At 34.5% G+C, this 14,925-nt stretch overlaps 1 protein-coding gene across 1 annotated transcript; it reads left to right on the forward strand.

Moving 5' to 3' along the window:
• Window positions 1-5,321: 5,321 nt before the first annotated feature.
• LOC109020539 (protein transport protein SEC16B homolog) lies at window positions 5,322-14,312 on the forward strand. The gene is made up of 14 exons (XM_019003018.2): window positions 5,322-5,412; window positions 5,527-7,576; window positions 7,910-8,230; window positions 9,480-9,608; window positions 9,690-9,812; window positions 9,942-10,109; window positions 10,754-10,879; window positions 10,973-11,107; window positions 11,523-11,650; window positions 11,734-11,842; window positions 11,921-12,238; window positions 12,336-12,479; window positions 12,616-12,911; window positions 13,303-14,312. Exons 2-14 carry the CDS (start codon window positions 5,780-5,782, stop codon window positions 13,820-13,822), a joined length of 4,314 nt encoding a protein of 1,437 aa, XP_018858563.2. The 5' UTR covers window positions 5,322-5,412; window positions 5,527-5,779; the 3' UTR covers window positions 13,823-14,312.
• The last annotated feature ends 613 nt before the right edge of the window (window positions 14,313-14,925 follow it).

The following is a 14,925-nucleotide window of genomic DNA, read 5'->3' on the forward strand; positions in this document are numbered from 1 at the left end:
AAATAAGGCAAAAAAACAAAAGAATTAGGAAACAAACATTAATATATAGTGTTAAAGCCTTGTAAATTCACAGTAAGACCATAATGATTAATGACTAGACAAATTAATCTGGATTTTTTATTTTTCTACAAATTAATGCATCTCAACTATATATATATATTATATATATAATATATATGAGCATATATATATATGTATGTATGTATATATATGAGTTATATTTCCTGTGTGTAAAAAATATACCGTGTGTTTGTGTATAAAAAATTAAACTATCGATTCTCAATACATACGCGTTTAAACATCAGAAAATATCCCTTAATTTTGGGTGAGTGGCAGAGTGCTTAGATAAACCAATTCAAATTAAGATTTTGTTAGAAACTCAGATTCATTCCAAGAAAGCCTAAAATCCAAGAGTGCCAAAAATCTCTCACTATTTCCATTGTGCTTTGACCAACAAAAAAAAAAAAAATTGTGCTTCAACCAACAAAAAAAAAATGTAGGTGACCCTAACCCGTAAGCTTTCTCCTGGGATGTTGTTGGTCTTCCATATGTCACCGAATTACACTGGGCCACATCCCCAATTCCTAAATACATCATAAACCAGTAAGTAACTAAGTTAGTAACCACAAACTGAGTCACTGACAAATTGACAATCGGCTTACGGCGATAAAAACCAAAATCAACACTCAACGAGAGTCAACACCATCAAAATTGAAAAGATTAAATACCAGAGAGAGAGAGAGAGAGAGAGAGAGAGAGTACCAAAATACGCGACGGAGGGAGGTGACCGAGGGGCTGAGGAGGGGGGATGCGACGGAGAAGGGCTACTGGGCTAGGATTTTCCATTTGGTAAAATCGTCTTTCGGGAGAGAGGGGGGCGAACTGGGGAAGTGAGGGGGGGTAGGGGGAGGGGGAAAACTAATGTTCTAACGGCGCCGTTTGGATTGAAATTGGACCCAAACGACGCCGTTTCAACAGACGGTTTATTAAAAAAAAAACTAAGTTGTGTGAAACGACGCCGTTTTACGCAACTCAGTTTCAAAATTCTGCCCCTCTTGGACTTAAACGACGTCGTTTAGGTCCTGTTTTATATTAAACGTCGTCGTTTTGGCTTCTTGGCAGATGAGGTATCTCCCCCTCATTAATAATTTAATACATTAATATTAATAATACTAATTTAATACTATAGACTTATAGTGATTAGTTATTATCAATCATGATTAATATAAGTTATAACTATATAATAGATTAATAGTATTGGTATTAGACTATTATTATATTTTTTTAATACCATATTAGAGTCTATTAGTATACTAATACTATATAGACTTATAGTGTGTGTATATAATATATATATATATATTCTAATGATATAGTGATACTAATACTATATATTATATAATAATACATTAATACTATAGATTTACAGTGATTAGTTATTATCAATCATGATTAATATAAGTTATAACTATATAATAGATTAATAGTATTAGTATTAGACTATTAGTATATATATTTTTTTAATACCATATTTATACTATATGTTAGTAATATACTAATATTAGTTATAGTGATTTAGTATAAGTTATAACTATATTACTATAACTATAACTATTAACTATAGTCTTAGTCTATATTAGACTATTACTATTAGTATATATTTTTTTAATACCATATTAGAGTCTAGAAGTAGAGTCTAGACTATTAATATAATACTTGTATTAGTATAAATATTAGTATTACTATAAAATTATAAATATTACTATTAGTATAAAATTATAAATATTAGTATTAGTTAATAATTACTTAATGGTGAGTTAGTGATAGGACTAGGTTAATTGGTCAAATGAAAATTATATACTTAATATATATAAATTATTAAATTATATATATATATTTAATTCGGTTTGGTCTGGTCCTGTCTGGAAAACCACCAGACTGAATTCATTCGGTCCTTTGAATTTCGGACCGGATCGGACCGGAACGGACCGGAACCACTCTCGGTCCGGTCCGGTCCGGTCCGGACCGCCTGATTCTTACCCCTATATAATATGAATGAACCCATTCATTACGGACCATGAGTTTCCAAGAAAGATACATATGGACATGCAATAGGTGGCTTACATAAGGTAATAAAACTTTATTACAGTTAAACTTTATTACAGTTGTTCGTATAGGGAGAAGATGAGAAATTGGATGACAGAATTTAAAGAGTAGGATTTCGATTTGAGTCTATAATTTAACTTTCCTATTTGGATCATATATTAAAAATTAGTCTAATTAGCATCAAATCCCAACAAGGTTTTAGATTTTTCAAAATCTTAATTTTTAAATCATAGTTCCTTCTTTATTGGCTTCGAGGGAAGCCTATTATTGTTTTCTAGTATATATGTTGTGATAGAATTTTGCCTTAAAGGAAAAGAATATGAGAGGGAGAGAGAGGGGCAAAGAGCCCTTATATTTAGGGGTGATAATAAGGGTTTTTGAGTCGTATCCGTATTATGTTAAGTTATGAACATTTGATCATATATGTCAATCTGAACCAGATCCGTTAAGTTAAACGTATCAAATTTTCAAACTCTAATTCGATTTATTTATATAACAGGTCGTGTTGTATCACTTATTTTAATCCGTTTAATAATTAATTTGAAATAAGTTAACATGATATAACTCATTTAAACCCATTTCATGCAAATAGATTAAACTAACATGCATAAACCCATTTGACTTGATTAACATAATTTCACACAAAAGTTAAAATCTATATTTATTAGTGCCACAATATTAAAAAATAGTAGACTACCTACTAACAAAATATTAATATTTTTCAAATTTTAACATATAATAAAATCAATATTGCAAATCCTACAATAACAAATATGAGTATAGGTCTAGAATTACAATCTCAACAATAAAAATATAAGCATACTGAAAAATATTAATATTACAACTCAACAATAATAAAATTATTATTTTGAAATAAAATATAAACGAGTCAAAATGAGTTGATCCGTTTATAAATCGTATCTTAATGGATTAATCCATTTTGACCCAAATCTTTTAACATCAAAGTCAAACCCACTAGTTACGTATCATATTTGTTGAGTTCACAAACCGTATCACATGATGTCACCCTTACTTATATTAATATTAATCTCTTATAGGAAATATATTTGCATATATAAATGGACTTCCATTAATATTTATATTACCTACGAAGAATTATGGAGTGGATACACACTACTCATTCCACTTGAGCCCTTTAAGATGGAGAGTCCTCTTAGGGCCATGTTATTCCACGACTTGTTTTATTTTCTCGAATTAATAAAAATCATTATTTTTTGTTATATTTTCTAAAAAATATATATATTCTCATTTTTCAAAAATAATAAATTAAAATTTTATTTTTTTCATAAATCATCTTATTTCATCTAATCTCATCTCATTTTATCTAATTATTATAATTTTAAATTCTTCAATAAAATATAAAAAATAATTCAACTTTTTTTAAATCTCAAAATAAAAATAAGATTAAAAAAATTATATTCTAACAATATTTTATTTAATTTTTAATTTTTATCTCATCTCATTTTATCTCATTTGTGTAACCGAACGATGTATTTATAATTTTGTCGGGACAAAGACGACAATTATTTCCCAGAACACCAACATATGAATCTGACAATATTTTAATCTATAAAGAATTTTGTTTTTATATGGTATTAGAATAAATTTTAATTCAAAATAGATGACATCATTTTATAAACTTCCATTTACAAAATCTATTTACAGATTTCTTTCTCTGTTAAAGGACGACTTTGAAGCTTGTACAAACCGTTTAACAAGATCCCATTGTAAATTGTCAAGCGAATTGAAATTTCCAATTAACGAGGAAACTACAACCGGCATAGGTGTGTCAAAGGCAAAAGTCGTTTTCATAATGGGCTCATCAAGAACGAAAGTATCGTGTAGGCGGATTTTTAACTAAGAGAAATGGTCTTTATAGAATGTTTGTGTGTTTATATATATATATATATATATATATATTAAAAAAAGTAAATTTAGGATTTACATAAAAAGTATTTTTTTAATAATAAATCTTATTTTTCTAAAAAAAATTATATTTACGGTATAAATGTATAAACGTCGCACAATCTTTTTAAAATAAATTAGTAAACATGATATTTATATAAAAAAAATTAATATTTTAATAATAAATCTTACCTTTTAAAAAAAAAAGAATTAAGATTCGTTTGCGCACCTTAAGACTGTATTTAATATTACTATTTCTTTTAAATAAATATACAAGGCTTGCACACTATAAAATTATATCTAACATTACTCTTAAAGAAATAGAAGAAAATTTTTATCCATGTCAAAATAATATCTAAATAAAAGTTTATACTTGACTTGTCAAAATTATTATATATTTATATGAGATTTGATGTGTTAAAATAGATTTTAAAATTATTTTTATTATATAATAAATCTGTATATATTTTTTAAAGTAAAAAAATAAAAAACATGAAAATAGTAATTTTATTTCATTTTTTAATTTTTTTAAATAATCGTTATTTTCTTAAAGTTAAAATTATCTTTTTTTTTAAACAATGGAAAAGTTAATTTCCTTTTTAAAATTCTTATTTCTAAAAGTTTTTTTAATTCTTTTATTTGTTAGAAATAATCTTTATTTTCTTAACGTTATTTTACTTTAGGTTAATTTTTATTATTTTGAAAAGGAACTTTCTATATAAAAGCTTAAATCTAAAATTTAATAGTTGTAGTTTGGTGGTTTTTTTTTTGTGAAGATTTTTATCTTTTTAAGAGAAAATGAGTCATTATAATTTTTTCTAGGAAAATGCTAACTTACTCCATAGTTTAGTTCTCTCATTTTTTGAACGTTAATTGATTTTATTTTATTTTTAATTTAATGATTAAAGAAATGAATATTAATACATTTATGTATTTATTTTAAAAAATATTTAAAAATGTTTAAAAAATATATAAAATTTTTATTTTGCACTAATGATACGTCCAACTGTAAACACTGGGTGGAGTAGCACTATTCATTTTGATATTTTGTGAGATATTGCCGAAATTGATGTTTTGGAGATATTGTCAAAAAGAAAAATTAAATTTGTTTATTTTATATTTTATATTTAAAAAAAAAAATATTAGGAAGGTGCAACATAGCAATTTGCATGGACAAGCTGACAAGCCCACGTATTACGCTCCTCAAATATTTCTGGCGGTAAATAAAGAAATAATAATAATAATAATCTAAACTAAAATAAGGGAAATTAGAAAATAATAATAAATAATAAACGAAGATCTTGGTGGGTGCGAGATCGGAGGCTCTCCTCTGCTCAAATACTCTCTCTGTTTCTCTTCGACATTTCCTCCTCTCGATCTGTAAGCTATTTTTGGCATTTTGTTTAATTATTTACTTTGGCTTCAACTCTATGCGTTGAATTCAAGCCGAAACTAGCATAATTTTGATGGTTTTTTCTTGATTTATGGCTCTAGGATTTCAACTACCTTAACAACCGTAGATCTTGTTCGTTCAAGGGCTATGTATCTTTGATTTAGGGTTAGGCTCCGGGGAATCTCTGATTTTGAGGTGAGATTCTGCGTTTCGGATTTGGATCTCGAGGTTTTGTTAATCTTTCAGCTCGGATTTCGAGGTTTCGCTTTCAGAAGAGTTGTTACTTCGTGGAAAATTTGGGGGTGGGGAATTTTGCGAATTTTGGTGGGATCGGGAAGGGTTAGGGTTTGATAAATGGCTTCGAATCCTCCATTCCAGGTGGAGGATCAGACGGACGAGGATTTCTTCGATAAACTGGTAGGCGATGAGTTTGGGCCTACCACAACCGGATCAAACCCCCAGTTCACTGACGGTAATGATTCTGACGACGCTAAAGCGTTCTCGAATCTGAACATCGCTGAGGCTGGAAATGCATTTGGGGATTTGGGCGGCGGCGGCGATGATAGCATATTGGAATCCGAAGCGAAAACTGAAAAGGATCGCGTGGATGGCGCTGCAAAGTCGTTGGGTGCTCACGCTGAAGAGAGGAATTCATTGGTTTCATCGAATTCGGTTGGGTGTGATAGTATAGTCGAGTCTAGTAATGATGGGATAGGATCTGAATTCACATCGGACTCGACCATGAGCAAGAGCAGTGGATCCGGAGGGTCTGGGGTTAAGGAGGTGGGCTGGAATTCTTTTCACGCGGGCTTGGAGCAAAACAGCAGTAAAGGGTTCGGATCGTACTCAGATTTTTTCAATGATTTGGGAGGGGATTCCGGTACTTTCCAGGGGGATGTCGGCGATAACTTGACTAGCCAGGCAAAAACTGTATCGGCCCATGAGGAATTTGGAGCTAATGGTACGAATAATTCTGTTAATTATGCGAATTATCAGGAGAGTCAAGTTTATGGTGCATCAATGGAACAAAGTACAAATGTGCAGGATTTAAATAGTAGTCAGTCCTGGGAAAATATGTATCCGGGATGGAAGTACGACCCCAATACCGGGCAATGGCATCAAGTGGATAGTTATGATACAATGGCAACTGATGTTCATCATACAGGAAGTGATTGGGGTGTTGTTAATGATCAGAAAACGGATGTTTCTTACTTGCAGCACGCTGCTCAGCCCGCTGTAGAAACTGTGACTGAAACTAGCACGACCGAGAGTGTATCTAACTGGAGTCAGGTTTCCCAAGGTAATAACGGGTACCCGGAGCATATGGTTTTTGATCCTCAGTACCCAGGTTGGTATTATGACACAATTGCGCAAGAATGGCGGGCATTGGATACCTACACTGCCTCCATTCAGTCGACGGCACAGGCCCATGATCAGCAGCATCAAAATGGGTTTGTTTCCACTGGTAGTTTTCATCAGAATAGTGATAGCTTATATGGCGGGTTAGTGCAAGCTGATAATTATTTACAAGGTTTTGGTAGCCAAGGCCCAGATGGAAGCTGGACTGCGGCTTATAGCAATGATTATCCGCAAAATTTGAATGCGTGGCCAGCTGAAACTGTTCCAAAGAGTGAGGCTTTTGCGACCTATGGCAATGATTATCAGCAACATTTGAATGCATGGTCAGCTGAAACTGTTCCAGAGAACGAGGCTTTTTCGACTTTGAGTAGAAACCAGCAATTGGATAATTCTTATGGTTCCAACTCTTCTTTAAACATTAACCAACAGAAGTCCTTGAATTCCTTCGGAACAGTTTCAATGTACAATGGAGCAAGTCAGGTTCATGGTAAGGCTAACGGCACTGTTGATTTCAATAACTTTATCCCTGATGGGAACTTTAGCCAGCAGTTTAATCAGGCAAATACAAAACTAGATGAACAAACACAATTCTCGAACAATTACTTTGACAGTCAGAAACCCCCAAATCTTTCACATCAATCGTTTGAGAGTGGCCATCGGACTTATGCTCCCAATGCTGGAAGATCATCTGCTGGGCGTCCTCCACATGCCCTGGTAACTTTTGGGTTTGGCGGAAAACTCATTGTAATGAAGGATAAAAGTTCTCTCAGTAGCTCATCGTATGGAAGCCAGGTTGGGGCCTTGGAATCTTCTCCTTTTTCTTTCGATTTTCTTTTCATGCTTTTTTGGGTTGGCAAAAACTGAGACGAGGAAATAAGAATATCTTTCTAAAATTTGTCCTTTCTGTGTTATCTGAGACATGGTGTCCCATAAGGCATCTTCTGTGGAAATTTTTTTTTGTTGAAACATCAAATTGTGGTATAATTTGTTGAGTGAATCATTTTGCTTATTTAGAATCCAATATATTTGTTATTTCCTCTCAGTTCTTTCGGGGAGTTGGCCAAAAGGATCATGCTAATATTGATATATGAAAGAGCAAATTACCTAATTTTGTTTTATGTGAAGGATCCTGGAGGAGGCTCAATTTCTATAATGAACTTGATGGAAGTTGTCATGGAAAACACTGATATGTCAAGCTGTGGATTGGGTGCCTCTGGTTATTTTCGTGCTTTGTGCCAACAATCCTTTCCAGGTCCATTGGTTGGTGCTAGTGTTGGAAGTAAAGAGTTGAACAAATGGATTGACGAGAGGATAACAAGCTGTGAATCACCTGATGTGGATTATAAAAAAGGTGAACTATTGAGGTTGCTTCTCTCTTTGCTTAAAATTGCTTGCCAACATTATGGAAAACTTCGATCTCCTTTTGGTGCCGACACTGCATCGAGGGTAAGTCAAACGTTTTCCTTTATTTATTATTATTCTTTATTTATTTGATGAGAAATTTGTAACATCTATTATATACCCGAATGTAGTAGACAAGAACAATAATTGTGATGAATTCTCACTGTGCTTTTGCTTCCTTGCTGGCTGTGCTCTTGAAAGATTGACCAATGACTCATAGGCCTTCAACTTCTACCTGTTGTGCATGAAAAATTGTGGGATGTGGCCTTTCCAAATTCATAATTTTGGTAACCCTTTAGGAGTTAAAATTTAAATTTGGTTGTAAATTATTGCCAAGGTCGTTTAGTTTGGCTTAAATTAGTTTTAATACGTCCATGTTTTCTTGATACTAGAGTACTCAAGTGCCTCATTTTTATGGTTAATGACATATATATGGTAGAGCATTCTCCATAAGATTACAGAGTAATAATCTATGTGACATAAATGCTCGCCATAGCCCCATGTTCTTCCCATTTTCTTTCATTTAATAGAATGATGTAGGTCCAAAAGCTGAGGCATGAAACGAGAACAGCTAAGAAGACTTGCATTTTTATTCTATTTATAGCATTTATTGATGCTACAAGGACGTAAAAAAAATTCTCAATGATATACGAAATGATTATTAGAGAACTTATTAGGTACACGGCTATATATAGGGCCAAATGGGGTAAAAGCATCCATTTGGAAATCCTAATTAGTTGGGATTAAGGCTACATTGAGTTTAGTTGATGCTGTTAGTAAATGGGTTTGTCTTCAAAACAAATGGTTACATCATTCTTCTAGGGGGTTCTTAGACACCATCTAGGAAATCCATCTGTTAATTCACTGGTGTAAAACCAGGGTGCTTCCAAGTATGAATATAAAAATACTGGGATTTTCCAATGATGTTCCTTTCTCATGTGATGCTTTCAGAAGCGGAGATAATTCTTGATTATTTTAATACTTTTGTTTCTCATGTTTGTATGATTTTTTTTTTTCGTAGGTAAAATAAAATTTTATTGAAAAGAAAAAGAATAGGCATAGCACAAGTACACAGGTGGTATACAGTGAAAAATTATTTTAGGTTGCATTTATTGCTATATTATAAAAGCTTTTGAGTTGGCATGCTTCCCTCAGTCATATCTTTCCGGTATATATTTTCAGTCATATCTTCTCTGTTATTTTCGTCCAGTTGATTGTATTCTTTAAGAACAGCCTGGCCTTGGATATTATAAATAGGGCATTTGGTAATGTCTTTGCTCTGTATTTGCAATAGGAAAATGATTCTCCAGAATCAGCAGTTGCTAAACTTTTTGCATCTGCCAAAAGGAATGGTACTCAATTCAGTGAGTATGGTGCTCTTAGCCACAGTTTGCAGAAATTGCCTTCTGAAGGACAAATAATGGTATGTGATAAATTGCTTTGCCTTTCTTCCCCAGTTTGCCCCATTTTTTACAATCCTGTAAAATTTTGACTTGCTTTACAGGCAACCGCTTCTGAGGTACAAAGTTTCCTGGTTTCTGGTAGAAAGAAAGAGGCCCTTCAATGTGCACAAGAAGGTCAGCTGTGGGGACCGGCACTTGTGCTTGCTTCACAGCTTGGTGATCAGGTTTGTTGTCCGTTTCAGTCAATCCAGATGTTTGCATTTGTTTGGTAGAGAGAGTTTTGAGCTTACATCTTCTCACCTTCTTCTTCTTTCTCTTCATTGTGGTGGCGGTGCCGGCTTGGACCAATGCAGTACTATGTTGATACTGTGAAGCAAATGGCGCTTCGCCAGCTGGTTGCCGGATCACCTCTTCGTACTTTATGCCTGCTAATTGCAGGGCAACCCGCAGAAGTTTTTTCTTCGGGCACAACTGATCCTGGTCTTCAGGGTGCTGTTAGTATGCATCAACAGCCTGCCCAGGTGATGTATTGATTTAAGAATTTTCCATTGTCGTAGTTGTTGCTACATTATCATTTTTTCACATTATGCAACTAGACACTTTGGTATTTAAGAAAAGAAAGGTTAAGCTATATCCAGGCAGAGGTTTCCTATTAAGGACAAGCTAAAAGAAGAATTTTATGTCGAAGATATGTTCAATAGGTTGTTTGGTCCAAATTTTACCAAGTGATAAGTTTTAGATACGTTTGGGATTTGGCCAAGTTGGCTGTGTAATGAACTAGTATGAGCCCACATGAGTTATGGGCCTCAGATGTTTGACCTACTAGGAGGTGGTCCAAATGGGCCATTTCTAACTCATCTTTTTGAAATTTTTTATGAAGAAAACTAAACCAATTTCCGAGTAAAATTCGAAGACTAACATTACTATAGTTCTTTCATTCAAAACTACTTATAAAAAAAAATTATTAAAAAACATTTATGAAACTTGATGATAGGAAAAAGTACACTTCATACCCTCAAAACTATTAGAGGTTTTGTAATTTTTAGCCCAAAGTGCAAAATTGATCTAGCTGCTACTTGTTGGCATCTTTTGAAATTTTACCAAATTCTTCTGTTGCATCTGTGACTTGGAACCATATCCTTATTTTTTCATGGTGAAATTACAGAGTGGAGCCAATTTTATGCTTGATGACTGGGAGGAAAATTTGGCAGTAATAACTGCAAACAGAACAAAGGATGATGAACTTGTGCTCATTCATCTTGGAGATTGCTTGTGGAAGGAAAGAAGTGAGGTACTGTATCATGTCCTATGATTTATACTGTTTATTGTTTTTCTTTTGGAAACAATTTTTATTCCTGAACCTAAAGACTGAGTCCTGTTTTAGATTACTGCTGCGCACATCTGCTATTTAGTTGCGGAAGCAAACTTTGAGTCATACTCAGACAGTGCCAGACTCTGTTTAATTGGAGCAGATCACTGGAAATGTCCTCGAACCTACGCTAGTCCAGAGGCTATTCAGGTGCTTTTAGATTCCAGTCAGCACACTCTATTGCTAGTGCATCTATTAGTTCGGGAATTCTATTGGTTGCAAGATGTTTTAACTTTCTTTGAGATTGCAGGACAGAAAGTAAACATATTTAGAGCTTTTTTTATTTTATGTCTGCGCATAAACTCAAAATTCCTTGTAGTTGCACCTTTTATGTTGGACACCTTGGAGCTGTCATTGTAGGATTATTTCTAAGTAATGGCCATATGCTTGATTCACTGTCCCATTTCTTGTTTAGCTTTGATTAGCCTAAGCTCAGATGTTCTTGTGGTTGTCAATCGCAGCGTCTTTTCCATTTTCTCAAGCACTTATTCCCTCACGTTAATTTATATAGTAAATGATGCTTTATGGACAATTCATACTGAGGATACCTGATGACATTGGACAGAGGACCGAGTTATATGAATATTCCAAGGTGCTTGGAAACTCTCAGTTTATCCTGATACCATTTCAACCATATAAGCTCGTATATGCACACATGCTAGTTGAAGTGGGGAAGGTTTCAGACTCTTTGAAGTAAGTAGGAATTGTTTCATTTTGATGCTTCATGCAATTTTGTCGTCCTTCTTTTCCCTTTTAAACATGTTTGGTTAACTCAGATACTGTCAAGCGGTATGGAAGTCTTTGAAGACTGTTCGAGCACCTGAAGTGGAAACATGGAAACAATTGGTTCTATCTCTTGAGGAGAGGATCAGAGCCCATCAACAGGTACTTATTCCTATTAGTGTTTCTATTGGCTTTTAAGCTATTATTGCTGATCCCTGGCAATGAACATCCTTATTCAAGGGTGGATACACTGCAAATTTGGCTCCGACAAAATTAGTTGGCAAATTGCTCAACTTTTTTGATAGTACTGCCCATCGTGTTGTTGGGGGCCTACCACCACCTGCACCATCAGTATCACAAGGGAGTGTTCCTGGGAATGAACACTATCCGCAGCCCACCGGCCCTAGAGTTTCGACTAGTCAGTCAACAATGGCCATTTCATCATTAATGCCTTCTGCTTCAATGGAGCCCATAAGTGATTGGACGGCTGATGGTAATAGAATGACAATGGTTAATAGAAGTGTTTCAGAGCCAGACTTTGGTAGAACTCCAAGACAGGTAAGAGTGTCTCCCAACTTGGGGATCTGTACCTAATTCTTCGTTGTGTACTTGGTTGAATAAAATTTGCAATTTTACTAACTTAGGATGGGATCAGGTCGATTCATCAAAAGACATGACCTCATCAAATGACCAAGGGAAAGCTTCAGTTGGGTCATCACGCTTTGCTCGTTTTGGTTTTGGCTCTCAGTTGTTGCAAAAGACTGTCGGGCTAGTTTTAAGGCCTCGCCCGGGTCGACAGGTAGTGACTTGGAAAATTGTTATTTTTTAGACTTCTCTCCATTTGTTTTTCATGTTTGTCTTTTTCTGGAGTATGGTTAATGTTTTTCTTGATACCCCTTTTAAATGGTCTTTTTTATTCTGCATTGCTGCTGAAGGCTAAGCTAGGTGAAAAGAACAAATTCTATTATGATGAAAAGCAGAAGAGATGGGTAGAGGAAGGTGTGGAGCTCCCAGCTGAGGAAGCTTCCTTTGCACCACCTCCAACAACTGCAGCCTTCCAGAATGGTATGTCAGATTACCATTTGAAATCTGCAATGCAGAAAGAAGGGACTCCAATGAATCAGAGCCCATATTATAAAACTCCTCCTTCAGAACATAATTCAGGAATCCCATATGGTCCTTCCAGCTCAAATCAGTTTTCGGCTCGGGGAAGAATGGGTGTACGATCAAGGTAACTAAGAAAATTTTGCTTTTTTCCTTTTTTTCTATCCAAATAAATGGTTACGCTAATTCCATGATTGAATAACGTGGAGTTCAACCCTGTTATGAGGTGATGGTAATAATCGAATCAAGTGAAGGTGGAGCTTTATTGGTTTTTAAAGAGGAAGCTTGCAAAGATATATAATGAAAAATTTACCTTAAACTTTGTTGGAGTATCAGGGTTGTGTGATTTTATTTATTTGGTTAGTGGAGAGTTTTACTGAATTTGTGAAAATTTCTGGAGTACAGCACCTATATAAAAGTCCATTATCTTTCCTCCTTATCTCCAACAACAAATTGGAGACCACGAATTAATCTCGGTAGAATTAATCTCGGTAGAGTATATTCATGGCCTTTGGCAGGTATGTGGACACCTTCAACCAAGGTGGTGGAAGCCCCGCAAACTTGTTCCAGTCACCTTCTGTGCCCTCTGTTAAGCCTGCTGTTGCTGCAAATGCAAAGTTTTTCATTCCCACCCCAGCATCATCAGGTGAACAGACAATGGAGGCCATAGCAGAAAATGGGCAAGAAGACACTGCAATCCATGAAGATCCTTCCACATCTACTGCATATGACTCATTCCAGTCTCCCATACCTTCATCATCAATGAGCATGCAGAGGTTCCCGAGTATGGGTAGCATCCCAGGCAAGGGTGTGGGGACAAATGGCCAGGCCTCTCTCCCTCCTAACTCACGAAGAACAGCCTCCTGGGGTGGAAGCTTCAGTGATCCATTCAGCCCTCCCAATCCGGCTGAAACAAAAACTCTAGGGGAAGCTTTGGGCATGCCCCCTTCCACATTTATGCCAAATGAGTCTTCTTTGATGCGCATGCCAATGAATGGTGGCAGTGTTGGGGATGACCTTCATGAAGTGGAACTTTGAGCCGACATAGGGAAAATGTAAATATTGAAGTTTTGTTCTTTGTGATCAATAGAATACTTGGGACAATCCTTCTCCTCGATCTCTTCAAAGTGCGAAATGGTGGTATGCGCCCGAACCCGACTCCTCAGAAGAAACAAACGATGTTATCCCCTCCTCTTGTGTATGAAGAGATATAGTTGGCGCAGTTTTTCTATTATCTCAAAGCCGAAATTTTATTTGGATGTGCCGGTGCGGGGAGCCACCACCACTCGACGTTCGGGAGTTTATACTTTTTATTATAAAGCAAGGAAACACTGTGGGCAGCATTGTACAGTTCATTTGTTCATTTATTGAGAAACAGACAGTTCACCTGGGAAGTTAGGGTCTGAAAAGGAAAGATAGCAGATTGAATTGCAAAAATTAGTGTTTTGCTTGTTAATTTTCATGGTTTTAATGTTTTACAAAATTAAACAAAATATCCAAATTGGAAGCTGAAATTTTGTTCTTTGAATTTGGATCTCAATAGTATTGGCATCAGCTTATCTATTTTTTTATTTATTTAAGTTTTAGTTAAAAACACTTTTTTTTTTGTTTTTTGGCACTTCTCATCTTGAGAGCCTAGGCAGAAACTACCCCACTGCCGGTTTAAGTTGGATTTGACTCCCAAACCCAGATCACCGAGGGATACCCATTTCCTCCATTAGTCGGTCTTCCTTCACCAACACTTTATTTAGGGCTGCAATCGATTTATATTTTTTGTTCACTATTTATTTTATTTATTTTTTGAACGATTTGAGTTTGTCCCCAAGTTGTTGATTATAATATTATTTTCTTAAATGAAAGAAATTTCGTTGCAGAAATTTCACACTTTCATAAACTCATATTAATAATTAATTACTCGAGTATATTAAAACTCTATAATAAGTTAGTTAATCTATTATATATTAATTCATAAAAAGAAAAATTAACACATTTCGTATTTGTAATAACATATATGACTTTTTACCCTAAAAATATTATTATATTATGTTCTAAGGTTAAATATTAAAATAACCCATGTGATTGGGTCTATAGACAAATTAATTGTCTTCTAAAAATGATTTTTTTCTTTTTTTATTCTGAAT

Source organism: Juglans regia, chromosome 2 (assembly GCF_001411555.2).
Source record: "Juglans regia cultivar Chandler chromosome 2, Walnut 2.0, whole genome shotgun sequence".
NCBI lineage: Eukaryota > Viridiplantae > Streptophyta > Magnoliopsida > Fagales > Juglandaceae > Juglans > Juglans regia.